The sequence below is a fragment of the Lissotriton vulgaris genome, chromosome 5, assembly GCF_964263255.1.
Source record: "Lissotriton vulgaris chromosome 5, aLisVul1.2, whole genome shotgun sequence".
Lineage (NCBI taxonomy): Eukaryota > Metazoa > Chordata > Amphibia > Caudata > Salamandridae > Lissotriton > Lissotriton vulgaris.
In genome coordinates, this window is record NC_141693.1 from 812,688,231 (window position 1) to 812,715,306 (window position 27,076).

General features: G+C 47.4%; 1 protein-coding gene across 2 annotated transcripts in view; it reads right to left on the reverse strand.

The window, feature by feature from the left end:
• ECD (ecdysoneless cell cycle regulator) overlaps positions 1–27,076 on the reverse strand; it is a 351,511-nt gene that overhangs the window by 24,310 nt on the left and 300,125 nt on the right. For both annotated transcript variants that reach the window (XM_086922289.1, XM_086922290.1), the window contains exon 13: positions 25,152–25,357. In XM_086922289.1, the coding sequence (XP_086778415.1) occupies positions 25,152–25,357 (206 nt within the window). The remainder of the gene's footprint in view (positions 1–25,151; positions 25,358–27,076) is intronic.

The following is a 27,076-nucleotide window of genomic DNA, read 5'->3' on the forward strand; positions in this document are numbered from 1 at the left end:
TATCTGTTGTTCTACAAACTGCTGCATGTGTTGATCAGTAGCTATATGAGTAACTGTATGGGTTATTGATTGGTTGTCCAAGTATCTGTATGGGAAACTGAGTGTGTGTGTATGGGTGGCTGGGAGGTGTGTGACTCTGTACATAGATGTGTGAGTAGTTGATTCACTATATGTATGGGTTCAAAAGTGCATGTGGAAACAGCTGTATGGGCGGTTGACTGTGCATGAGTGTATTGGTGAGTGAATGGATATCTCAGTGCTACATGTCAAAGTAAGTACATATGTAAAACACAGTACATGCGAGAGTTGACATATATAAATAACTGTGCATAAGAGCCAGTGAATGTGTGAGTGGCTGTATGGATCATTGTGAACATGTATCAGGGATTGTATAAGAGAGTAAATATGTGTTAGTATATGTTTGAATAAGTAAGGTGTGTATAACTGTATAGTTGAGAAAATGGAGGTGTGATTGATTTTTTGCATAACTGACTAGGTGTGTGAGTAACTCAATGGATGAGTGACAGTCTGTGAATGTCTGTTTACACTGATTGTATCTAAGGTTATATTAGAGTCTGAAGAGGTTCATGGTATTATCACATGAATGATATCATCAGTGATGTGATCAGTAATGTCAAATGAGATGTTATCAGTGATTTTATCAGTGATGTCATTTGAGATGTCATCAGTGATGTCATCAGTGATGTCATTTGAGATGTCATCAGTGATGTCATTTGAGATGTCATCAGTGATGTCACTAACCATGTCATGAATGATGTAATATGTGACATCATCAGCAGTGGATTGCGGGTGCGCGATATATAGTTAGTGCAACTAACTATATATGAAATTTCAATGGTTTTGTGTGAGTAAAATAAGGTTTTGAAAAGGCTAATCCCTAACTATATATGGTCTATAACCAATGGTTTTTTCAGTGAATTTTCAAGGTTTTGTAAATGCAAATTCCTAACTATATATGGTCTATAACCTATGGTTTTTTCTGTGAATTTCAATGTTTTTTTAATAGCAAACATCAAAAGCTGTCAAATGTCAAATACGTGATAGGTAAAAACTTTTTCGTGTTTATGCACGCTGATGTGCTTTGAACGCTGCCCCCCCCCCTCCCCTCTTTTCTCTTAGTAGTACTCTCTCTTTGCAGATAGTGAAGGGTAGTTAACGCAGGCCTTTACCCCCGTTGTAATCCGTCGTGCCTGATTGTCTCTCCATTTGATTGATTGTTATCCAAGCATTTACTGTTTTACAATTGATTCTCTTTGGTTCATTCTCTATTTACAAACAAGCACAAAGTCGCAATACTCTGTTTAGTCTTTGCAGATAGTGAAAAATCGTGTAAAAAAATAAAAGTAATCGAGCAAAATCAGTAGGCCACTAATTGGATCTCTTTTTGACCTCGCTAAAATAGAAACATTAAGAACAACCCTTCATGAGAAATATGAAAATAGTGAGATGAACTGAGCTCCACACCATGAGGGCTGCAAGACAGCTCGGCTCCGTCACCCACCCCGCCCAAAATAACGACAAACCCTATGCAAATATTAAAAATATATACAACACACCAGCAAAGTAACAGGGTAAAACATTTTATTAAATAACTATTTACATAACTATTTTATACTTTTTGTTGCCCGATCCGGCTAGCTCAATCGATCGAGCATGAAACTCATGCACTCTGATAGCAAGCGTTGTTGCTGATGCTATGCAGACCAAAACTGGTTTTCAGTTTGTACATTCTTCTAGTTTTTTTCATCCAAGGTTGGTTGAGTTTGTAGAACGATGGCTTCAGATTTAAAAACATACGGTGTGGTGGCGCGGACTGGGAGGGGGCGCTTGGCTCCTGCCCCCTCCCCAAGTAAGATTTTCATACGTGAAAGTATGTTCATGGTTTTGGTCCCTGAGTTGCTTCGATGTCACTGCCATTCTCAAATGGCATAAGTTCTGGATGTTGGGTGCCATAGTTCAGAGTTCTGAGCAGCGCTTGTAACACTGTCTGAAGCTTATTTGCACGTACTGCAGCTTCACTATTCTCAAAGTAAGTGAGGGCCGTTTGTGGACCTGACTGCATTTGAAAACAATGTGATATGGTACCTCCCTAAACCGCTTGACGGAGGCCCCCGAGGGGCGGTGTGATGGCACGGACTCGGAGAAGACGCTTGGCTCCGACCCCCTCCCCAAGTCTTATAGCACTGGTGTAGCCTGAGATCGCCCCCGACATAGGCGGCCGGCTCCCGGGGTTCGGCGGAACTTTTTGCCTTTTGATGACTCTTCTATTCTGGACCTTGTCCCACAATCCGTTTGACCTGAAGACACGCTGTAGTGGGGCGCCCCTTTACCGTTTTAGTTGCCATTCCGCCCGCTTTTGCTACACTGTGCCTCTTCCGCCATTCAGCTGTTTACCGCCCGCTCTTGCGACTACAGCGTCTCGCTCACCATGTAGTTGAGTTGCTCCCGCTCTTGCGATGCAACGATAGGCGGCTGCCACAGGACTCTCAAAATGGCGGCCGGCTCTTCAGATTTGGGCGTGGTCCACTAAAATGGCCCCGGGACACCTTGGAACTCGGACGCTTGCCTGATAGGGCTTGGGTCCCATTCTCGAAAGCGTCCCCTCAGCCGTGAAGATTCTACAAAAGTCTTGGGGGCCCCCGACTCCCGCAGGCTTCTGGTGGGGAGCGGCTGCCATGATTGCTCGTGGAATGGCCACGACGGAGCTACGAGATGGTGGTGCTCTCATGCTGACGCCAGCTTCAGTCTGAAACATCCAGAAACACTGTAGACTACCACTTCGATCAGTTCCGGTAGCGCCCCAACATGACCCGGTAGAGAAGAACTTGCCCTCCCCTCTTTGACTGATGGTTCTTGTTGCTTGTCCCCTCTGTTGTCATTTAACAGAACTTTTTGGACTGCTGAAAGGGGTTGTGTTCCGAACGCTGGTTGGTGGAGACATTTTGACTATATTCTTGACCTACGTTGTCGCGTAATGCGTTATATGACACGCCGCGTTAGCGCACCCGGAAGTGCTCCGATGCGGAGCTTCCCGGAAGCGATCCGGGGCGCGGCGCGCAGCGCGTAACGTAAGCATAACAGGTCATGTGACTTGTTAATAAAACTTTTCATTGGTTCATTTTACTTTTGTTATTTTAATGATGAAAAGCTTGGTCATATGACCTAAAAATTACGCTTTTTATTGGTTTCGAACATTATTTTTTTTTAAACATATATGTTATAATGTTCCAGGCTAATGTACTTTCCCGGATAATTTACAACTGTCCTGCAAGTAAAATATATTCCTTTTTCGAGAAAAAGGGCGTTTCTTCGTCCCATGACGGAGCCGTTGAGTAAAAGAGGCTCGGCCTGCTGTCTTAGTCGCCGATACGCCTGATTATCAGATTCTTATCGATCACTTTATGTTGCAGGAGTGGAAAACACAACTGCCCTTGACCATTTATCTTTACTGCGTTCCTACGTATTATACCTTTTATCCGTCATGTAATTGGACTGCTTTATTTCACTTGCCTTTTACTGATTCGAAAACAGTGACTAAAAGTAAAAACTTTACCAATGTAAATACTACTACCATGTTTTGTTTTAAAAACATTTATTGTGAAAATGTCAGTATACAAATACGGGCCTATAACCACGTGGGCCGGCCACGGAGCAAACTGAACTCGTATATGATGAGGAGACATTTACATTGTAGAGGAACGTAACGAGCGGGCCATTAGGTTGCAAGAACTAAGGTGTCTAACAGTTGCGGAATCGGTGGACATACATTTTGTAATTAAAATACGATAGGGCCACTTACAAAAAAATTATCTAGATATACATTTGCGGGCAAGTACCATGGGTGACGTTAATTCGAACTTTCAATAGTACAGTAATCAATACAACATCAGAACTTAATATCAATAGGGATGTCGAAATATTCAATCAATTCTCGCCCCGCCCGCCATGAGCATCAAAACTGCATTCATATCTCGTGATATCAAGGTTGTTCAACCAGTACACAACAAGGAGTTACGAGTCCCATTTATACCGGCGCCATTTTGGGCGAGGCCGGGCAGGTCCAAGATATAGTCAAAATGTCTCCACCAACCATCGGCCAGACCAGAACCCCTTTCGGCCCTTTATGCTACAAGATGGTGTCTTCCATTCAGAAAATATTGTTGGCAGCATTTTGAAAGGAAAGATAAACAGCCGTTCTCCTAGTGAGTCTCACATTGTTACATTTAGGAAGAATGTTGAAGAGTAGTATGTTGAAAATCTGAAGCCATTGTTCTACAAACTCTCAATCAGCCTTGGATGGAAAAAAAAATCCTGAAGAATGTACAAACTGAAAACCAATTTTTGTCTGTATAGCATCAACAGCAATGCTTGAGTCAGCTTTGTGTGAAGCCGCCATTTTGATTCAATCAATAACGTCCCCCTGCACACATTCAGGGACCTGGTCGTGTCTTCAGGTCAAACGGATTGTGGGACAAGATGCAGAAAGGAAAAGGAAAAATGTTCCGCCGGACCTCGGGAGCCGGCCGCCTATGTCATGGGCGATCTTTGGCCACACCAGGACAATAGTGAAGCTGCAGCAGGTGCAAATAAGCTTCAGACAGTGTTACAAACACTGCTCAGAACTCTCAACTATGGCACTCAACATCCAGGACTTGCCATCCGGATCTTGGCGCCTTGTGCTGGTTCCGACCTATTCACACATCGGTCCACTACTGACATCACCTCATAAGCCAACGGGGCACCCCACGCCGACTTTCGGCGCAGCATTGTAGGATGGCCACACCAGTGCGGCAACTTGCTGGACACAACCTCGGTGCCATCCGGATCTCGGCGCGTTCGAGTCACTGTACCGCAAGAGTGACCGGAACTCAGCTGGACACGCCGTCTTTCGGCGCAGCATTGTAGGATGGCCACACCAGTGCGGCAACTTGCTGGACACAACCTCGGTGCCATCCGGATCTCGGCGCGTTCGAGTCACTGTACCGCAAGAGTGACCGGAACTCAGCTGGACACTCCGTCTTTCGGCGCAGCATTGTAGGATGGCCACACCAGTGCGGCAACTTGCTGGACACCACCTCGGTGCCATCCGGATCTCGGCGCGCTGTGCTGCCTTCAGCCTACTGTAGCCGCAAGTGCGGACGCAACTCAGTTGGACGGCGAGTGAAACGCTAAGGGGCGCCCCACTGCAGCCGAGGAGCCTCCATCTTGGGGGAGACGCACAGCCCCCACTGACTGACGCGACCTCACAGGCCAACGGGGCGCCCCACGCCGACTTTCGGCGCAGCATTGTAGGATAGCCACACCAGTGCAGCAACTTGCTGGACACCAACTCGGTGCCATCCGGATCTCGGCGCGTTGTGCTGCCTTCGGCCTATTCGCACATCGGTCCGCTACTGACGCCGCCTCACGTGCCAACGGATTTTCTACGCTTTTTGTAGCCCTATGCCGCATAACAGGTCATGTGACTTGTTTATAAAACTTTTCATTGGTTCATTTTACTTTTGGTTTCCTAATGATGGAAGGCTTGGTCATATGACCTAAAAATAACACTTTTCATTGGTTTAGAACATTTTTTTTTCCCAAACGATGAAAGCCCCACCTTGTTTCTGGATGTTTCAGACTGAAGCTGGCGTCAGCATGAAAGCACCACCATCTCGTGGCTCCGTCGTGGTCATTCCGCGAGCAATCATGGCAGCCGCTCCCCACCGGAAGCCTGCAGGAGTCGAGGGCCCCCAAGACTTTTGTAGAATCTTCACGGCTGAGGGGACGCTTTCGAGAATGGAGCCCAAGCCCTAGCAGGCAAGCGTCCGAGTTCCAAGGTGTCCCAGGGCCATTTTAGTGGACCAGGCCCAAATCCGAAGAGCCGTCTGCCATTTTAAGAGTCCTGTGGCAGCCGCCTATCGCTGCACTGCAAGAGTGGGCGCAACTCAACTACATGGTGAGCGAGACGCTGTAGCCGCAAGAGCGGGCGATAAACAGCTGAATGGAGGATGAGGCACAGTGTAGCAAAAGCGGGCGGAATGGCAACTGAAACGGTAAAGGGGCGCCCCAGTACAGCAGACGAGCCTCCACCTGGGGAGGCCCGTTCACGCCGCCTCCCCCACGCCCCCCCCCGGGGCGCCCCACGCCGTTTTTCGGAGCAGCATTGTAGGATACCAAAACCAGTGCGGCAGTTTACTGGACATCACCTGGGTGCCATCCACATCTCAGCGCGTTCTGCTGCCTTGGGACTATTCGCACAACAGACCGCTACTGACGAGGCCTCCCCCGCACCCCCCGGGACGCCCCACGCCGTTTTTCAGAGCTGCATTGTAGGATACCAAAAACCAGTGCGGCACCCAGGTAACATCACCTGGGTGCCGTCCAGAACTCAGCACGTTGTGCTGCCTTGGGACTATTCGCACAAAAGACAGCTACTGACCATTGTTGCTTCTTTTTTCCAAAAAATGTTTAAATGTATTTACAGTTTTTGTTGCGTTCTATATATTTATAAGTTAATAAAGTTTTATAATCCTACTACTTTGTTGGAGTGCTATATATTTTTAAAAAATCGGGTGAATGGGGCCTTGAATCGGGTTATTGTCATGTGTGGGCTTTGGAAGTGTGCTGCTACAGGATCGGACATTTCAAACTCAAATGCACGTTCTTTTTCTTACCTTTCCGAAGCATGGAGCGCAATAGCAGGCAGAGAAAGGGTGATGCAAGTGTTGAACACTGCCTGGCCTGGCAAGTTGCTGGCAGTGCCCCCCCCGCCCGCTCCTGAAAGAGGGCACACACACACCGCCGCCCCGAGTACTTCACATATCTTTAAAAGACCATGCGCTTGTTAATGAGGCTTAAATGGTTTATCACCCCTTCTAGAGCCCCTGCATCGGCCCTCTGACGTTTCCTGGAAGAATTAGCACGTAACACAATACCAAGCCCTGTCAGCTGAAACCCCCGAGGAATCGGGTTTTTGCTTGCAGGAATCGGGAGGCGGGAGACTAGCACTGAAATCGGTAGTCTCACGCCTGAATCGGGAGGGTTGGCATGTCTGGATTCTCTACAGCTGGGGGCATAAACTACATCCGCAGGGCTAGGTGATAGCCTGGGACCGGCCTGGACAATCGGACACAGAGGAAGAGGAGTGTCAGAGGGTGCGGTAGTGAATAGGGTGAAAGGGAGGTGTCGGGCGGGCACAGGGTGTGATTCTCAGGGAAGAGCAGCGCAGATGGGGGGAAGTTTATGGCCCATGCATGAGAGAGAGAGCGGGGGTGACCAGTGCGTGGGGGAGATGCTTGCGAGGGTGGGGAGCCGTGCTGAGAATCGACGGCGTGCAGAGAGTGGGTCTGGTCAAGGCATCTAAAATGGCTGCCGTGCACGACAAAATTGTGGCATTGGAAAAAAGGCAAGATGGCGCAGACAATGTTTATCAATAAGGATTCATTTATAACAAAATATTTTATCGCAGTGACAAATTGGCGGTCAACACTTCCTGATTTCCATCGAATCGAACGTTAACAGACGTCACGCAGCAAAAAAAAAAAAAAACGCTCACGCACTGCCGCTGGAAGACATGTATCAACATATATGAGCCTCCTCAGCCACCCTCAGAAAACATAAGGGATCAGGATACGTCTCCCGCACCCCCTTATACCTAGTAATTTAATTAAAACGAAACACAAAATGGCGAATTCCCGTTTCGCTACCAGTTTGGGGCCCAGTTCGCGGCCCGGGAAGCGCTTCTACCGTGAAAAATCAATTTTTTTTAATTTTCCCCACGGGACCCTTTAATAACCCCAACATCATTCCTAGGGGGTCAAGAGGGGTCTACCTTGCCCCCTTTCATTAAATTCCCCCTTCGTTTTTCACCTCTTCTTCTCTCTCGATCCTACCGAGAGATAAGATGGCGGCCGCTCCGGACTGTTTAGAATGTTGACAGACACCGGAAAGCCAATCAGCTTCGCATCGCAAAGTTCCGTTTCGCGAAAAGTACGCGAACCGGAGCGCAGCCCGGAGCGCTGTTACAGATATATATCTTTTTTTGAACGTTAATTTCTCAAAATCCACTGAAGCACATATATTGAGACCTAGCAAAGGCACATCGGGCTAACAGTCACTACAATTTTGCCAAGTTTCGTGCAAATCCATTCAGCCGTTCGAGCTAAAAGTGAGGCCAACCGCCCTATGGAAATTAACATGGGAAAAACGCGTTTTGGGACCCCCCTTTTTTCTCGGCCCCCCCTTGACGAAACCCCCCCAAATTTTCAAGGGCTGCTCAGAAAAAAAATGTGCCATTTTCCTGAAAATTTCAGCCGATTCCGTCCACAAACGCCAAAGTTATTAGACATAGAATTTTCAAATATCCCATAGGGAAAAAATCCTAACTATATATACCTACTGGCGACAGCCAGTAGGTAATATCAATATATATATATATATATATATATATATATATATATATATATATATATATATATATATATATACACACACACACAAACACAGATTTCCTTTGTCAAATCAATACCACACCGTGGAAGCCTTCATACATCATGGTGTCCAGGGATTGTACATCTTTGTATAAAGATCATGAACAAGGAATTTATGCCTGTTAATATTTCCTAAGAGATCATTCCAATTGCATAACTACAACATAAACACCTCAAAGATCACCTGTGTAAGTATTGTTGAAGTAATGATGTATTTATATTCAGTGTTGAAATCTATATCCAAAACCAGTGCTCAGCAATGGGCACCTCCTTCACCCCTACCATTGCTAATTTGTTCATGGGTTGGTGGGAGAAAGAGGTGGCCTGGTCAGAAGAAAATGAAAGCTACAGGAGTTATTTAACCCTTTGGTCTATGTTTATTGATGACTTCCTCTTGAACTTTTTGTGAGAAGTTGGCCCGATATGCAGCGTTCGCTATTCTAGCGACCGCTATGCATCGTTCCAAACGACCCTTATGGTGATTGGTTGTAAGTCAACCTATAGACCAGCTATCCTAGTAGCGTGGATACGAGCAGTCTAAGGCTAAAGACTCGAGAGGGCGTGTTAAGCCAGCTGTTTACCACACATGTACCCCTTGAACACCAAGTGAAAGGACACCACACAAGTGTTATGAAAATAAACAGGATATTTATTAAGATTCACAACAGCCCTGTACTCTTTATGAGGACAGGGTACTAAGCACAAACCAAATCGCTTAGGAAAATACTTCAAGTGCACAATTAAAACAAGTGCCCGAGGACACGGAAAGTTTAGAGGTCTCGGGCGGACCCGATAAGGCAAGTCGGAAGCGAGGGACTCAGGACCCTAGAGTAAAGAGGCTATGCGGGCACCGAAATGCCGAGTTACCTAGCCACGAGGGCTGCGGCTGCACAAGTCTTACAGGCGTCGGGGTCTTCGCTGACGAGCCAGGAGCCGGAAGAAAAAGGAGTTGCTGGCCGGCGACCAGTGCTGAATAGTTCGTAGAGATCCAAGCCTGGATCAGAGATCGTTGATACCTGAAAGCAGAGGGGACCAAGTTCGTACTACTAGCCAGTAGTCAGAGGGTACCCGGAGGGCACCGGTTGGCCGTCACCTCGACTAGGTGAGTGGGCGACGCTAGGCTCTGCAGTCTCACGGACCAGGAGGCGTTGTCGGCGACCAGGATGGAGGTGCGAGCTGTCCCACGAAGGATGATGCTGTCGGCGTCGCTGGGCCCAGGATTGGGGCAACAAGCCGTGGCAGATTTCAGGGCCACGTGGTGGGCCTAAAATGGCGTCTTGAGGGGACCAGGAGGGTCCGGGGTGCTTCCCGCAAAGATGGAAGCAAAGGCCAGTCTGGAGCAACCAGACCAGCAGCGTTGGTTATCGGATGTCGTCACAGGAGGGCACAAGCCAGCGGCTAGTGACCGGACAACGTGCTGAGCAGCGAGCAGAAGGGCCCCACGCAGATCGTGGAGATACTGGGAGGCTGCGCTTCGGTGCTGGAGCGGCTCAGGGTCGGGGCTTCTCGGACCCCAGAGCACTCACCAGAGAATTACTTCGATGGTCGTGCTGATTAAGAAAGCGTGCAGGTTTTGATGATGGCCGGTCCCTCGAGGTCTCGTCGCACCCACAGATCACAGCTGAGCTGATGACGTGGGTAGAGGTCAGAGGTGCCAGGGAAGCCGGTTCTCGTCGAGCTGGGTCGTCGGATTCCTTGAGGAAGGACTTGCAGCAAACCGCAGAGTTCTTAGGTGGTGCCCGCTGATGCAGGGTGACTACTCCTTAGTCACAAGGGAGAAATCTTGAGAAGAGTCTCGACTGTCCTTTCGTAGAAAGTAGTTCTTGATTCAAAGATGATCTAATTTGGAAGGGTCCCCGCTCCGGCCTTTATTCTAAAGAAAGGGGTGGGTACATGACTAGGTCCTGCCCTAAGGGTGGGACCAGAAAGGGGGGTAGTTACACCCCTCTCCCCTGCCGGACCTTCCCCAGGCCAGGGCTGGCGCCCCTGGAACTGGTTCTGACCGGCAGATGCGTAGTGAGCACCGGGGTGCCACTCCGCAGTCACCTTCTCGCAAAAGCCCTACCTACCCAGAATACACAAACCCTGTCTGGGACGGTGCGAACACCGCCCTCGACAGGAAACCCTTTGTCCAAGCGCTCCTCGCGGGAAGGACTCCCAGCAGCAGGAGGTCAGACTCGTGTCTGTGGTGGCAGCATCCATTTTGTGGAGCTGAGGCTTTAGTTAACTTTAACCGGGGTTCACAGTTACGTACATGTCGTGTCCCTCTAGAAGGGCGGAATGCTAACCTCGTCGCCAGAATTGGTGAGGGGGCAGCATCCCGATTCGTATGACACCTTACTCGACATGTCTTGATAACGCGACACCGAAGTTACCGATGTGGTACGCGTTATCATGGAACAGCCATTGGGTCTTTGTTCCGCAAGCTGCAACCGGGCTCGGCTCGGGCCAGAACCTAGTTCACACGAGCCCACGCACTCTGCCTTCAGGATTGTCAAGGCCTGCCATAGGAGTGACTGATAGGAACTCGGGCGTCCATTGTACGGTTAGATATAGGGCTACTATACCTAAAGCAAAGGGTGATTACACGACTTCGCCCCAGCTGTCATGCAGCCAGTTGTGTCAAATTTAGGAGGCCAGCCAGGGGTGGCATAATACATGCTGCAGCCCCTGGCGGCCCTGGGTACACCTATGCCCTGCGTTACGGGGTCTGATAAGGTGGCCCAGTACCAATTGGTAAATGCACCTAGGGTACATGTCGTAATTTAGAAAGAGAACAGCCAGGCTGTGGGTCTGATTGGCAGGCCCACAGCCAGAGAAAGTCGTAAACCAGTGAAACAAAAGCAAAAAATCTGGGTGATCATGGGATTGCAGACCCTACTCTCCTACACTTTTGATATCAGTTTTGGAAAACTGAATGTAAATCTCAACAATAAACATCCCACCAGCAACTGGAATACGAATAATATTGAACTTCTTTTAAAAAAAAATCTTTTTATTGGTATTTATAAACATACAAACGCTAGTGCATTTCCAATATACAGGTCTTGTATATCTTAAGCTTTACATATTTCAGTAGAGTGGGTTCACATTCATGACAATGTATAACATGTCTCCATACATTCTGTAGTGGTATTTCTTTACACATATGCAAGTATGGATTCATAGAAAGCTGGTACAGCGGAACAGATGATATTATAATCCAGCATCATAGTAACTGCCATAGTTTTACATTTGTACATGTGGGAAAAAGAGAAAAATATCTTGCTCAGTTTATCTCATTTCACATCCTTACTGTATTTGGTTTACCCTATCCACTCCGGATCACCGACCGACCCCTGCCCTCACCACGTCTTCAACAAGGCCGACGCTGTCATCGCACCCCACCTGCGAGACATCATCAACACATCCTTCGACACCGCCACCTTCCCCGAGAGCTGGAAGCACGCCGAACTCAGCGCTCTTCTCAAGAAACCCACAGCGGACCCCACCGAACTCAAGAATTACCGCCCCATCTCGCTCCTCCCGTTTCCAGCCAAAGTCATCGAGAAGACCGTCAACAAGCAGATGGCCGCCTTCCTCGAGACGAACGGATCCCTCGACCCCTCACAGTCCGGCTTCCGAGCCAACCACAGCACCGAGACCGCCCTCATCGCCGCCACCGATGACATCCGAGCCCTGATGGACAATGGAGAAACAGCGTCCCTCATCCTCCTAGACCTCTCCGCGGCATTCGACACGGTCTGCCACCGCACCCTAGTACGGCGCCTCAGCAACATCGGCATCCAGGACAAGGCGCTGGAATGGATCATCTCCTTCCTCGACGGAAGAACACAGAGAGTCCGCCTACCACCGTACAAGTCAGAGGCCTCCGAAGTCATCTGCGGCGTCCCCCAAGGATCATCTTTGAGCCCCACCCTCTTCAACGTCTACATGAGCCCCCTCGCGGCCATCGTACGCAAACACAACCTCAGCATAATCTCCTACGCCGACGACACCCAGCTGATCCTCTCCCTGACCAACGACCCCGCCGCCGCCAGAGCCAACCTGCACGAAGGGATGAAAGAGGTAGCCGAGTGGATGACGACCAGCCGCCTGAAACTGAACTCGGACAAGACGGAGGTCCTCATCCTGGGCTCCTCACCCTCCGCCTGGGACGACTCCTGGTGGCCTCCCGCCCTGGGCACCGCACCCAAACCGACAGACCATGCACGAAACCTGGGCGTCATCCTGGACTCCTCCCTCTCCATGACCAGGCAAGTCAACAACGTCTCCTCGGCGTGCTTCAACATCCTACGCATGCTACGGAAGATCTTCTGGTGGATCCCCACCGAGACCAGGAAGACCGTCACCCAGGCCCTCGTCACCAGCCGACTGGACTACGGCAACGCCCTCTACGCCGGTACCACCGCCAAGCTCCAGAAGAGACTCCAGCGGATCCAGAACGCCTCAGCCAGACTCATCCTCGACATCCCACGAACCAGTCACATCTCCGGACATCTGAGAGACCTTCACTGGCTCCCCGTCAACAAAAGAATCACCTTCCGCCTCCTCACCCACGCACACAAAGCCCTACACGACCAAGGCCCGAGCTACCTCAACAGCCGAGTCAACTTCTACGCTCCCAAACGCCACCTCCGATCAGCCGACCACGCCCTCGCCGCCGTCCCCCGCATCCGAAGAGCGACTACAGGAGGAAGGTCCTTCTCCTACCTGGCCGCCAAGACCTGGAACTCCCTCCCTCCCGACCTGCGCCTGACCCAAGACCACCTCTCCTTCAGGAAGAAGCTGAAGACCTGGCTGTTCGAGCAGTAGCGGCACCCCCCCCCCCCAGCGCCTTGAGACCCTACGGGTATGTAGCGCGCTTTATAAGTGTCAATGATTGATTGATTGATATAGTGTATCTTGTGAACCTCCCTTTATTTTCGCCTTCCTAACAAACTAAATAAACCGTTAACTATTGAAATTGCTTAGCCCCCCTCCCCCCTACGGTCATCTCAGTAATTCACTCATTGGCAGCCAACGCCATTGTTGTCTGTACATTACTTTGTGAGTGCTCAACACTATCTATATTCTGTATTTAACCATAAGTAAATTGCATCCTGGATGCACTAGCAGCTGTACTATTATCTTCTCCATATTTACAGTTCAACATTACAGTTGTCAAGTTTCATGTATGTCAGTCTCTAAGTTCTTCCATCATTATATTCCAATCTAATGAAATAGGTTTTTTCCTCAATCCGCGCCTCTCTTCCCTCTGGAGTTCTACACCCTCCACAACACCCCATTGGATTGCATCATTGTACCAGTCCTGAATCACCGGTGCCTTCCTCGCCTTCCAGCGCATTGTTATTGTTCTTTTTGCTATTATTAACATTAGGTTAATGAAGTGTATGGTAGGGTGCTTGCCCGGCTTTGCTGGTAAGACCTAGCCCCAGCAAGTAGGATTCTAACGTGTTAGTTGTTCTCCCAGGCGCTATAATTGCTAATATGTTGTGTCTTGTGGACCAGTAATGTAAGATTCTTGGACAGAGCCATAACATGTGCAGCAGGTCAGCGTTGGGCTCTTGACATCGGGGGCACTCATCTGTTGTATCCGCAAACATCATATTTAGTCTGTGGGGGGACAAATAAGCCCGGTGTAATATCATCAGTTGTATGAATTTAAACTTGGGGTTTCCTGCCACCTTCCTAAGGTATTCAAGAGCACTCCTCCATTCTTTATCTGTAAGATCCCTCCCTATTGCTGCCGTTCATCTTTCTCTGAGAGGCTGCAATGAAGTCGCCATATGTGATTGGATCCCTTGTGCCAACCATTTATTTAGATGACTGCCGTTTTCCATTAGATATACCGTGTACACTAGTTCGTGCTTAGGAGGTTCTTCTGCATCCGGCACCCACCAGGATTTGTGTATGCATCAAGAAAAGTGTATTGGGTATGCTTGTTCTCTCACTAGTGTATATGATCTGCCAGTGTCCCGGCCACAAAAAGCATGCCTACCGTATCTACTCCTGCCTCTAGCCAGGCTGCGATACGCCGTTGGGATACCACTTCCGCAGTCAGTTGGATACCCAATAAAGGAATATTATGGGCGTACGGACTCAGTTGTTTAGTATATAGTAGTGCCTTTCTCCAGTAATGTAAAGCTACTTTGAGTATTGGAGGTTTAGTAAGTGGTATTTTTACAGTTGGCATCAATAACTTTTGTAACTTACCTCCTTCCCACTCCCTTTGCGTCATTCCTATTTCATAGAGGTTCCTGCCTGCTAGCCAATATGCCATCCACTGAAGCTGGCTGGCATAACATTACGTTTTAAAGACCGGTACCCCCATTCCTCCACTCCTATTGTTTATCTTAAGCTTTGCTAGACCTATTTGTCGTCTACCTGTGCCCCAAATTATTTCTATCAACAGTGTATCCAATACTTTAAATATGTGGGCAGGGAATACTATAGGCAAGTTCGTAAAAAAGTACAACAGTCTAGGGAGCATCACCATTTTGGTGATGGCTATTCTTCCGGCCACCGAAATAGGCAAGGATGTCCAAAATCTAATTTGTCCTCTGAGTGTGTTTATTGTTCTAGTGACATTGCCGTCTATCAGGTCATCCAACTCCCTGTATATATGTATTCCTAGATATTTAAAGGTTGTTTGCGCCAATTAGAACATCCATGGACCAAAATGAAGCGAGTCTTGTGGTCTGCAGTGTCGGAATGGGTAGGAGTAAGACTTGGTTTCATTAATAGAAAGTCCAAAAAGCAGTTGGAATTTCAAAGAAATTACTGAGAGAGGTGCATGGTCTTTATACAGCTCCTCCAAATATAAGATTATATCATCAGCATTTGCCGAGAAAATGTGTGTCTCAGTTCCAGCATATACACCATGCTGTGGCGCTAATAAACGTATTTTAACTAGAAGAGGTTCCAATGCCAAAATAAATATCAGGGGTGATAAAGGGCATCCTTGTTGTGTGCCCCTCGCCACTACATAAGGTGGAGATATGTGTGACCCCTGTGCGGGCCCGTGCAATGGGATTGGTATACAGCAAAGCCATCCATTGTATGTACTGGTGCGGGATGCCATATTTCAGTAGGACACAGAACATATATTCCCAGTTTAACGAGTCAAACGCCTGTCTCATGTCTAGCGAGATGCAGCCTTGCGCACCTTCACGCAACAATACCGTAGGCCTAATATGATGCAGTCTATGGATATTTAGTGCTGTACTTCTGCCAGGCACAAATCCATTTTGATCTGCATGTATCAAGTGTGGTATGAATTGCTGTATTCTGGTGGCCAATAGTTTGCTCAAGATCTTGTAATCTGGGTTTAACAGAGATAGAGGTCTATACCCTGCCATATCTTTACCATTTTTGACCAGTTTCAATAGAGACACTACCAGTGCCTGAAGTGTTGTGTTGGGTAGTGTGCCGGCCTCCAGCGATGACTGATCTAGTTGTTTAAGGTGTGGCACTAAGATTGCTGTATAGGTAATGTAAAATTTTGCAGGCAGCCTGTCTGACCATGGTATTTTATTCCTAGGGAGTGCTCTAATTGCTGCTCTAATCTCTGCCTCTGTTAGGGGTTTAGCTAGTTCTTTCTTATGCTCTTCTAATACCTGTGGGAGTTGTAGATCCCTAAAAAAAAAAAAATTCCAATTTGTGATCCGTCAATACCGGAGGGGCCGCATATAAAGTCTCATAGTAAGATTTAAATGCAGTATTTATGTCTAACTGGGTGTTAACCAGTACACCTTCTGTATTGGTAATCACTAGTATAGGGGTCGCCTCCTGGGTAATTTTAATGATTATTGCTAATAGCGGACCTGCCATATCTGCTTCCCCGTTCTGCCTCTGCGTGTATAGCCTGTAATCCAGTAGTCTAAGATCTTCTAACAATTCAGCATGCCGTATATGAGCCTCCTGTAATTCTTCCTTTCGCTCGCCATTAGTCAATACTTCTCTTTCCAATGCACCCAGTCTGGTTTCTATATCTGTAAGACAATACTGTCTTGAAAGCATCCCAATTATATTTGCCTCGAACTGGTAGTGTTGGCATTTTCTGCAAAGTAGTTAATAATTGCCGTGTTTAGAGTGCTATGAAAAACGGCGTCCTCCAATAGTGAAGGGTGTAGCTTCCATGTGGGCATGGGCGTGGGTATCCTACCCCATTTAATCCCTACTTCCAATGGATTGTGGTCTGAGAGGGTCTACCCCAAGTATGTTGTGTCTACCACGTTTTGTAATTAACCCATAGAACATAAAATTCTGTCAAGACGTGTGTGCAACCTATGTGGGGGTGAGTAGAATGAGTATTGTCTGCTGTCTGGGTTTTTTAGTTGCCAAGCGTCTCCAATGTTCCATCCTTCCACCCAGTTCCTCAATGCCTTTGCTTGTTTTCTGCTAGTTGTCCCCTGCAGTGGTAGATGTGATCTGTCCAGCTCTACGTCAAGGACTGCATTAAAGTCCCCTCAATCACCCATGGGTAACTCTCCCATCCTGTTAGCATCACAGTCAGTGTTTCCAGAAAAAGATATTGATCCACATTGGGAGCATATACACTACCCAATACGATCGTTTTCCCGTCAAGTTTGCCAAATAATAGTGTACATCTGCCATTAATGTCAATTTTGTGTTTTTGCAGCTCAAAAGGGACTCAGTTCCTAATCCAAACTGCTGCTCCCCTCGCAAAGGCTGAATACGAGGTATGAAACAATTGGCTCCTCCATTTCATTTTCATTATACCCGCTTCTGAGTGTGTTAAATGAGTTTCTTGGAGTAGCGCTATATGCCCCTTCCTACGGTTCAATTGTGGTAGAGCCCTATGGCGTTTGTGAATAGAACCCAACCCTCTTACATTCCAGGACGCAAATGTGTATTTGTTAGGTTGTGTCATATCGTTGACTGTACTGAGTCTTCCATGTGCGGCTTGCTGCCATATTGGGTAAGGAGTATAGTTATGACCGACTTCCCATTAACCCCCACATTAAGAACTCTTAATACTAGGTTTCCCCAGCGAACAGTAGAGGACCAAACCATATGCATACAAAAAACTGCAAGTAAAGAATAACATCGTGCAGTCGCGTTTATAAGCATCACTTATGCTGTTATATAAACATTACTACTGCTCCGGCGAGAGCGCTGGTACATTATGGATAACAATATAGATCATGGGATGAAGAAAAACACCGTATATACATTTATCAATATACTTATCTGCCGTCAACATTCCTATTTGAGCCATAAACATCACTCCAGTTCAATATTCATTTATGGTCTGCGGTGTCACCAGCGGAAATATCGCCAGACTGCCCTCCGAGTCTGAATGTTCCTCCAGGTCCTCTTAGGATCCCACCGTTTCAGCTAGGGAAGTTGTGTCCTGCTCTGCCAGCGCCGGACCCGTCAGCAGAGCTTTATCCTGACTCTCAGTGATTCGCTCCGGGGTTGGGCAGTTTCCAAAAGAAGACCCTGGTTGCCTAGTCCTGTCACGTTGGTGTTTGTCCTCCTTCTTTTGTGTTCCAATCTGTTGGCTGCCTTGTGAGAGATTTTGCGATGAATGTGGTGTTAGTGTTATTTCCGCCCACTCTGCCGCGTCTTCAGAGTTGTCAAAGAACAGGGTTTTTTGGTTGTGAATCACCTTCAGCCTCGCTGGGAATAACATGACATATTTTAAATTGTGAGTTTGTAACGTTTTCATTACTTCAGGAATGTACTTCTTGCCTTCTGGACACCATTGTAAAGTCTGGGTAGATGGAGATGCGTTTATTTTCAAACTGTAGGGGTGCGTTTTCCCTAGCAGCGCGCAGGATGGCGTCCCTGTTCCTATAATTTAAAATCCTGGCAATGATTGGTCTGGGCGGCAATCCAGGTCTTGGGGGCTTGGGAGGCACTCTATGCACTCTTTCCACTGCATACAGTGAGGAGAGTCCGTCCTTGACCATGATATCTCTGAGCCAATCTTCAATAAACTGCGTTGGATTCTTCCCTTCACTTCGCTCCGGAATGCCCAAAATACGTACATTGTTACGCCGTGATCTGCCTTCTGCATCGTCCAACTTTCCTTGTATGTCCTTCAGTTGACGTTTTATTTGGTCGAGTTGTGTGGTAGTGGCCGTCTGCTGTGGGACCAGATCATCCAGCAATATTTTGTGATCTTTAACTTTATCAGCGAGCTCGTCATGATCAGCTTTGAGTAATGTTAAGTTGGTTGACAGTGTTCCAATTTGTAATTCAATGGCAGTTCTGGAGACACGTATTTCTTTAAGGATTAAATCCAGCTTATAACTCCCTAACGCGGCGGGTGGGTTCAGCTCGTTGGCCGCGCTGTGGGAGGGTTCTGTGCATGGCGGATTGTCACAATCCTCCAGGGGCGGATGCTCCTGCTGCTTCATCTTTGGTCTGCCCATTTTACGTGAGGACCAAGAAGGGGGGACAGAGTGAAAAGGAGAGACAGAAGGCGGTTATTGTCCTGGCTGCAACGGGTCTCCGGTTCGGGCACTGAAATCTACTCTGGGGTGCACATTTCCTATGTGCAGTAGCATCCGTGTGTGCTCGCAGTTCTCAGTACTGTCGCAGCTCCAGCCCAAGTCGGGAAGTACCAAGGTCTGGAATATATCTGAGGTATCGGCCCCAACCAGTCGCAGCTCAGGCCAACAACGTTCAATTAGGGGTGCCCTACATTGGTGCTGGAGCCAGTCTTGTGAGCTTTAGAACACAGTTTTACGTCTGTGTTGAAAGCTCTATTGGTTTTTCCTCACTTGGGCTCTGCCAGGATGGCACAATATCAGGTCTTCATACCAGGCGTTCCGATGAAAGGAGAACTATCACTCTTATTCCTCGCTCGCTGTGCAGGCAGTGGTTGCTTCTCCCCAAGTTCGTGACAGTAACTGCAGTCCTTCACTCACCCCTGAACGCATGGTCTGTTGATTTATCCCGGAAATACCGTGCACTACGCCGCGTAGTTTAGCTCAGTCGCGACGAGTCACACCCGGTCCTCACAATGATGCCAATCAGCCAGGGTCCCGGTTGTTGTCTATTTGAATTCAAGCGCCCTAGAGGAAGCGGCTAGATACATCCTGTCCAATCACCGATACGTGAGGCGCCATTTTGGCATCCTACGCAGCAGGGAGCTTCATCTGCTTGAGCAGTGTAGCGTCCTCCATACACTGCACAATGTGCACCTGCTCCACTCACAGAGTGTATCACTATGCCACTGGACTGGCCAACATCAGAGTCCACTCCGCTATTCCTACACGCTTGTCAGGTCATACGTGGGTCCCACGCGCTATCGAATCCGCACTTAATCCCAGAGGGGGGGTCGTGCTATCGCGCTAGCATGTCCGGTACCACCCTAGTATGTGCCAGCAAATGCATGCATTGCCCCCACTGTGTCCGTGTGCAGCCGCGGCGAGTGTGCAGTTAACGGCGCTGCTTACTTCTGGCTGTGTATGTCATCCCTGCAGAGCTTGCCTTCGCATTCGGGGCTCGCCCTTCCCGCCGCCATTTTGTGAGCCCCCGCCCCGCTGCTGGTCATGTACAAGGTCTCCTACAGGGGCTTGTTACCTTCGGTGAAACTTGCCGTAGCGCAGCTTTCGTTGTCAGTAGCACGGGTCCCCGGTATCGGCAGTTCTCGTATCCGCCAGTCTGCGACTGGCCGCTATCGTCGATGCAGGCCTCAGGTTCCACCGTCACGTACTCCAGAGCCCTGGGCCGTTCTGCAGTCGGGCGGAAAAGGGTGGATAATTGCCTACACTGTTTGTGCTTCAGTTGACGGCTGTTAGTGGGTAGTCCTCATCAATTTTGCAATGTATAATGCGGGGTCTTGCCAAGAGCTCTTCCCTCACTCGTCGGCCATTCTCGGCAGTCAGCCACGCCTCAAAGAATAATATTGAACTTCTTGATGTGGCCCTGTTTGTAGAAAATGACATTTTACACACAAAAGTGTTCAGGAAAACAACTGCAGGAAACTCCTTACTGCACACGAATAAGTCCGTACAGTCAGAAGTTGGGTGCAAGGAAGATTTGTTATCTGATAAGGATTTTAAGATTGAAGTCCAGCAAATGATGTCTAGATTTACTGAAAGGGGGTACCCTAATGATGTACAGACTAATCCTTATAACAGAGTCAAAAGAGAGAAAGGAGAGGAATTGCTGTTTGTGACTGAATTAGAAACAAGCATTTGCAATGCAATAGGTCTCGCAGCATTAAAGTTTGAGTTTTTGGCATTGTATATGACAATGGGTTGCATTAAATTTTTAGCAAAGTCTGTATTGGTGTTACTAATAGCAGAAGGATTGGGCCAATCAGTATTATACGTTAATATGGTTTCAAAAGAATGTCTTTGTTGAGGAGATTTGGAAATCAGGTGAGTTTCCCTTGAAGAGGGTAGGACCGGATAGTGGTGGGTAAGGGTGAGGCCCTCAATAAATGGTCGGAAGTCCTCTTTCCCTGCTTTGTTTTTGTGCTTGTGTTTGTGGCCCCTGAGATGCTATATTCTTTTGGATGATGTCACTGAGGTTCAAGACCCTAAAGAGTGAGGCAAAAATCTAACATCTGTTGATGTACCAAAGTCTAAGAATGTACCATTGAAGTATGGGTGGTGAGCAGAGATGGAGGCTCAGGAGACCAGGCTGAGGGCAGTTGTATCTGAAGGGGAAAGGGACGTCAGGACAGAACTTTCCATGGAGAGAGGCTGGGGTGGGAGCAGAAGCAGGGGGTTTTGAGGATTTGATCGACTCTTCTGCCTGTGCCTTGGGTGTTTCCCAGTTTGCTCAAGCCTGTATTAGCTTTGCCAATTGCCTTTGGTGGGGCTGCAAAGCATTGAGATGCTGCCCACAATCATCAAAATAAAAATGTATAACAAAATGCCCACACAATGGCTGTGCAGTTATTCCACTGTCAAAAGCATGCATCAGAATGTATGCGCACTTCGCTGACATTACATAGGTGTGTTTTGCTCCAGTTTTCTTTTTTTTCCAATTCAGTTTGGAAGACGGCAAATAGAAAAATAAATATTTTTTAGCACAAAAGCTCCAATTAAAATAAATAAATAAAAAAGCTGGTGTGAGGTAGAGCGGTCGTAATGTAGGAGCGGGTGGGAAACGGAAACAAGTCAGCCCAGCACCATGTGACTCTGGGCAATAAATTGCGTAATATTCCTGACGGCCCCCAACGCCGGGATGCCTCCGGGTAACTGTTCGTGCTTTACAAATACAGGATTTACAACCCCCCTTGACTGTCTTCAGCTTGGGGACAGGGGAGAAGGGAAAAGTATGTAAAAGGAAGATGTGGAAAGACCGCGAAGAGAAGGTTAGGTGTGGTAAGGGGCAAAGAGAAGGTGGGGTGAGGGGAAAGTAGAACAGAAAAGGGAGAACACTGAAGGAGCAGAAAGGTGGAACACGGATACAAGCACTGTGGAGAGAGAGGAAAAAAACAAACGAGAAACCACACAAACACGGGAGGAGCACATGAGACAGGAGGCATAGAGAAAGAAGAGGTTGAAATGGAGAAGAAGAGAAGACAACTGGGCAAAGAATGGGATGAGAGGAAGAGCGTGACTGAGTGACGCTGTGTGCACACGCCTAGGTGCCTTGAAGCGAGCAGCAGCGCAGTGCCTGGTGACTCTCCTTGATGGCGGCAGTGTGTTTGTAAGCTGGCAGGGCACACTGCACTTAATTACTACCTCTAGGCGCGGTCTAGTGTGTGTTGCGGCTTCCAATGCACACTGAGGTAGTGACGCTTTGTGCAGCGCCGAGAGTGCATCTGCCATTACTGCAAGGCGCTGTCCATACCACGGGGCCTGCGTGAGGGTGCTACGAAGGCAGAACTGTCACTGATGTCAGCACAGCGCTCTCTGCTGCTGCCAGGCACTTTATCGCACATGACCTCCACTCTGCTTCTCTCCAAAAGTCATCCTCTGTAAATTAGATGCCCCGCCCACATGCATTAGACACCCCCAAAAAGTAAGTCACGTAGAACTTGCCGCTCCCTTACCGTGTAGTACGACAAGAGACCCGCGTTGTAATCCAGCACGAACCAGCGGTACTGCCAACTTTTCATAACGTTCGTCCATTTGCTTAGCGGACCTTCCATGATAGACGCCATATTGGGACAGAATAACAACACCACCAGCGACGTCACGTGGCACGTTTTCTGTCGGGCGAAGTGATGACGTGATGACGTGGACTGTGGCGCGCGAGGAGAGGGGATGCATAAACTGGTGTCCTGCGCAGCTTGTGCACGAGATGAGGGGAAAGACCGGACTGGCGGTAAGTGGGATGGGGGGCGGTGCGCTTGTGTGTGCGAGCGTGTGTGTGTGTGCAACGGAGGAGCGTGTGTGTGTGTGCGCGACGGGGGTCTCTGTATGTGTGCGTGCGTGGATGTGTGCTTGTGTGTGTGTCTGTGTGTGCGCATGCGTGCAGAGGGTGCCTGTGTATGTATGCTTCCCAGGAGACAGACACGGCGAGCACGTTCGCGCGCGCGCGGCCGGCGGAAAAGGCAAAGCGCGCGACCCAGACTGTCTCCTGGGAAGCATGCTCCCTGACATAAGATCTCGGCGAGTACAGCGCTGACGCGCTGTATCGCTACGAGACCTAAAAAACAGAGGTGTCAGAATTAGCAAACAGTGGTCAATCTTGTAGATTCTTTAAGAATTTCAACCTGTAACATCGAAATATGAAAAATATGCTTATCCAAGAACTGTAATTGTTCATGCATGATGATGGCCTGAAGGATTTTTTAGAACCCTACCCACAAAGAACATATAAACAAACAGCAAATTTAGGGGATTTATTAATATTGAGTTCCTGCATCCAATGACGTCACAAAGTACATGGTTAAAAAAGGAAAACAGTGGATTTTGTAAATGTAGGAGCTATAAGACATGTGAAATCTGACAAAATGTGAAAGAATATATCATATTTGATAATCATAAAATATGTCTAAAGGAAAGCATTACCTGCAATATGGAATTTGTGGTTTATGTTTTGGAGTGCAGCTTCAATAAAAAGTATATTGGGATTACAAAGAAGGTAAAAATGCTTATATTGCAGCATCGGAGGGCAATCAAGAATCATGATAAAGCTCACCTTCTTGCAAAACACATATGTGCACAAAGGAGAGATCACCACATTGAAGTATTACGGCATTAAACATCTAAAGAGGCATCTGAGGGGAGGTGATCAGGAATTACTACTAAGGAAACAAAAATCCACTTTGAATTGATTGTTAGGAACAGAGTACCCTTGGGGCACGATGAAGATGCTGAATTACATGTTCATCTGTGAAGCGACATGAAATTAGCAGGGCACTTGAAAGTGAAACATATTTAGCACACAAGGTCTTCCTTTTAGAATCTTGGTTTGTACTTTATGACGGAATGCTGTGGGCAAAGGCAGCCTGGTCTTCGCAGGACCACCACTCCTGCAAGATGGCAGGAACTCTCATTTGACATATCCCTTCCTGCATCATTGATGGCAGTTGATGCATTAATCCCCGTCTTTCATAATGGCCGGAGTGCAAAATGAAGTACATTTGGCGATCACAGCAACCTAGAATAGTCAAGGTATTTCCCACTTTGACGGATGTGCTATCCTAAAAACAACTCTGCAACCAAGATTATCAATAATAGCTATAGGGCTAATGTTTTGGAAAATCTAGCGCCAAATATGAAAAAATATATCTTTTGGATTTATTCCAACCTGTATTATCTACCTGTGTGTTAATAAAAGGAATATTCTTCTTAAAAATAAAGCAAGTTACTGAGTGTTACCCTTGCCTTCCCTAGGACCACTAGAAAAGGCTCACAGCTGGCATGCCAATGAGAACGTGGGATAACATTTTAAATTGTAACACAGAAACATGACAGTGCATAACTACAACACTGTAGCCCTCCAATTAAATTTTACTGGTTTACTATTGTTCTACAATCAGTTCTTATCAGCAAACAGCTGCAGATACAAGGGGAAAGTGTTTGAGGATTTTCAAGCTGGACAGAATTGTGCGAAGGACGTGCTCAAAATAAAATCTCATTTATTACTCCTGAAGTTTGAGACAGAGTTTGAAGTAATGGATGCTGTGTTACCAAAAATACAAGGGGTTTGTAACGTGAGCAGTGTTATCTCAGCTTTACATCAATTAGGCATTTTATAGGTGTGGAGGACAGCAGAAGTGTAGTAACTACATAGCGGCAGTAGGAGGCGCCCCAGATAGCTACTCTGTCTACACAAGGCAAATGTTCATTGTGGATGTAAAGTATGAAAATCCAAATGCTCAAACAGATCAGTGGCATGTGAACCTGTAAAACAAACATGGTGGGAAAAATAAAAGTCTGACCTCAATTTTCAGTGTCTAAAAGGCTAATATCCAGATGTCCCTTTAATATGAAGAAGCACAAGAGAAGAAAGAGGAAACTTGTAAGAAGGCTGCTACTTGTGATGATGTTCATGGGTTCCACACTGAATGTATAACTATCTTTCATGGTTTGCTACTCTAATATACCTTTGGTAACATTAACCGATAAAACGTATCTATTACAATGAGTTTCTGAAATTTGCAGCTTCATTACAATCAGCACCAGTGATTTAAATTAGATGGATTGCGTACATTGGCTTGAAATATTTGCACATGGTCTTTGTTTTTAGGTATTGCAACAGACATACCGCTTGCTTTTTCAGAGTGAAACTTTTGCCGATGTTTGTCTGAGCCAATTCTCTATCCATCACCTCCATGTAAGATTTAAGGCTTTCAAGGGCTTCACTTGGCAATGCTCCATTTTCTTCTGTGCTCTCGTCTTCATCACTGTCCAGGAGGTCAAAGTCTTCTTCTTCCTCCAGATCATCAGAATCCAGCTCCTCAGAACCGGTCCCTGTGGGCAAGCCAAAGCCAAAACAAATAAACACAATGTACAATGTCAAAAATGGAAAGTCAAAAACCACACTCACACCTTTGGTGGTGAGGTATAAGAAGGTAATAATGAATTCCTATTTCTCAGCCTCCTGACCCCGTGATACTCACTGCTTAACATTTCCCAATCTCAGACCAAGGTTTAATGCCACTTGGTTTCTGATCATTCTCTACCCCCCACCCATCCCCCACTCACTGCCCAGCATTCATGCAAGTGGTGAAAAGTGTTGATTACTCACTGCTAACATATACTTACACTGAGTTCTATAAAACCTTGCCACAGGCCCAGTACTTAATTTGATTTATAAAAATACATATTAAGTAAATAAGTTGTGAGTGCAAGCGCACAAAGTTTTTATTTCTTCTGAGCATTCCAGGGTTGCCGAATACATATGGCTGTCTACTTTTGATTCTACCCATCTCTTTCTTCCACCCCATACTCTTTCCGTCACTTTACCTCAGTCCTGCAGGATAATTGCATCCTCATGTAGGAAAGTGGGTTTCTGTTGCAGTAACCCCCCAACTTTTTGCCCAATTTCTGATGTACTTGGAGTGTGCCCTGGGTCGATGCCAATCAGGTTCCCAGGGCCTGTGTTCTTTCTGTAAACTGTACCATTGTTTCTACAATTGGCACAACCCTGACCTACCTCTAAGTTCTTTGTAGGGGGTACCAATGGTACCAAGGGCATGGTAGCCAGGAAAAGGCCTCCGAGGGTTGCAGTATTTATTATGCCACCCTCGGGGACTTCTCACCACAAACATGCACGACTGCCATAGCAGCCTGCGAGTTAAGGTGCACCTCACAGTGAAGAATCGACATGGCAAACATCCCTGTGTGCCATGCATGCCCAGCACTGGAGGACTAGGTACTAGGTAAGTCACCCTTAGGCAGGGTACACTATACCTCATTTGAGGACCTATCTGCACGATAAGACAGACCCATATAATATCTAAGACTTTGCTAGATATTAAAATTGCACAGTAAAGTCATACTAAGTATATGGTCTAGAAAATGGTCACTACGAGTTTCCTAGCACCATAATGGCTTTACTGAATCCTGCGATGTTTGATATCAAACATCTCAGAGTAATAACCTGCATTGATTCTAGTGTCAGGTTTATTATTACATGCACTCAGGGGATCCTTCTAGAGGGGACCCCTGAACCAAACCAACCATTGGTGGGTTCCTGACTGGTGAACACCAGCCTGCCACCACAAGACATGTTTCTGGACCCCTGGAGTGGGAGCCTTCGCTCACAGGGCCGGGAAACAAAGCCATTCCTAGACGGAGGTGTTCACACCTCCCCAGGTCAGGAAGAGCCATCTGTGGCAGGGGGTATCCAAGGCCTTGCCGCCTTTGCAACGTAACCCCACAGCCTCTCCTGCTATCAGGAGCAGGTCCCCTTCCTTTCTCTCCCACTTTTCGGCAGAAAGACTGGCGGGAAACTTTAGCAAGCCCAAGAGGTGTACCTGACCTCTGCCAACTCCATCTCTCAGGTGGGGGAAGCAAAGTAAAGCCCACTCCTCCGTGCCCGTCATTTTGCTGATGAGGGGCATCCCCCAATCAGGGTTAGGGAATGTACCCACTCCCCCACGTGGGGTGAGCACAACAATGGTGTAGTCACCCTAAGGTCAATAATTTATGGGCTACTCCCCCAAGACCCCTAAAATCCCATCTAAA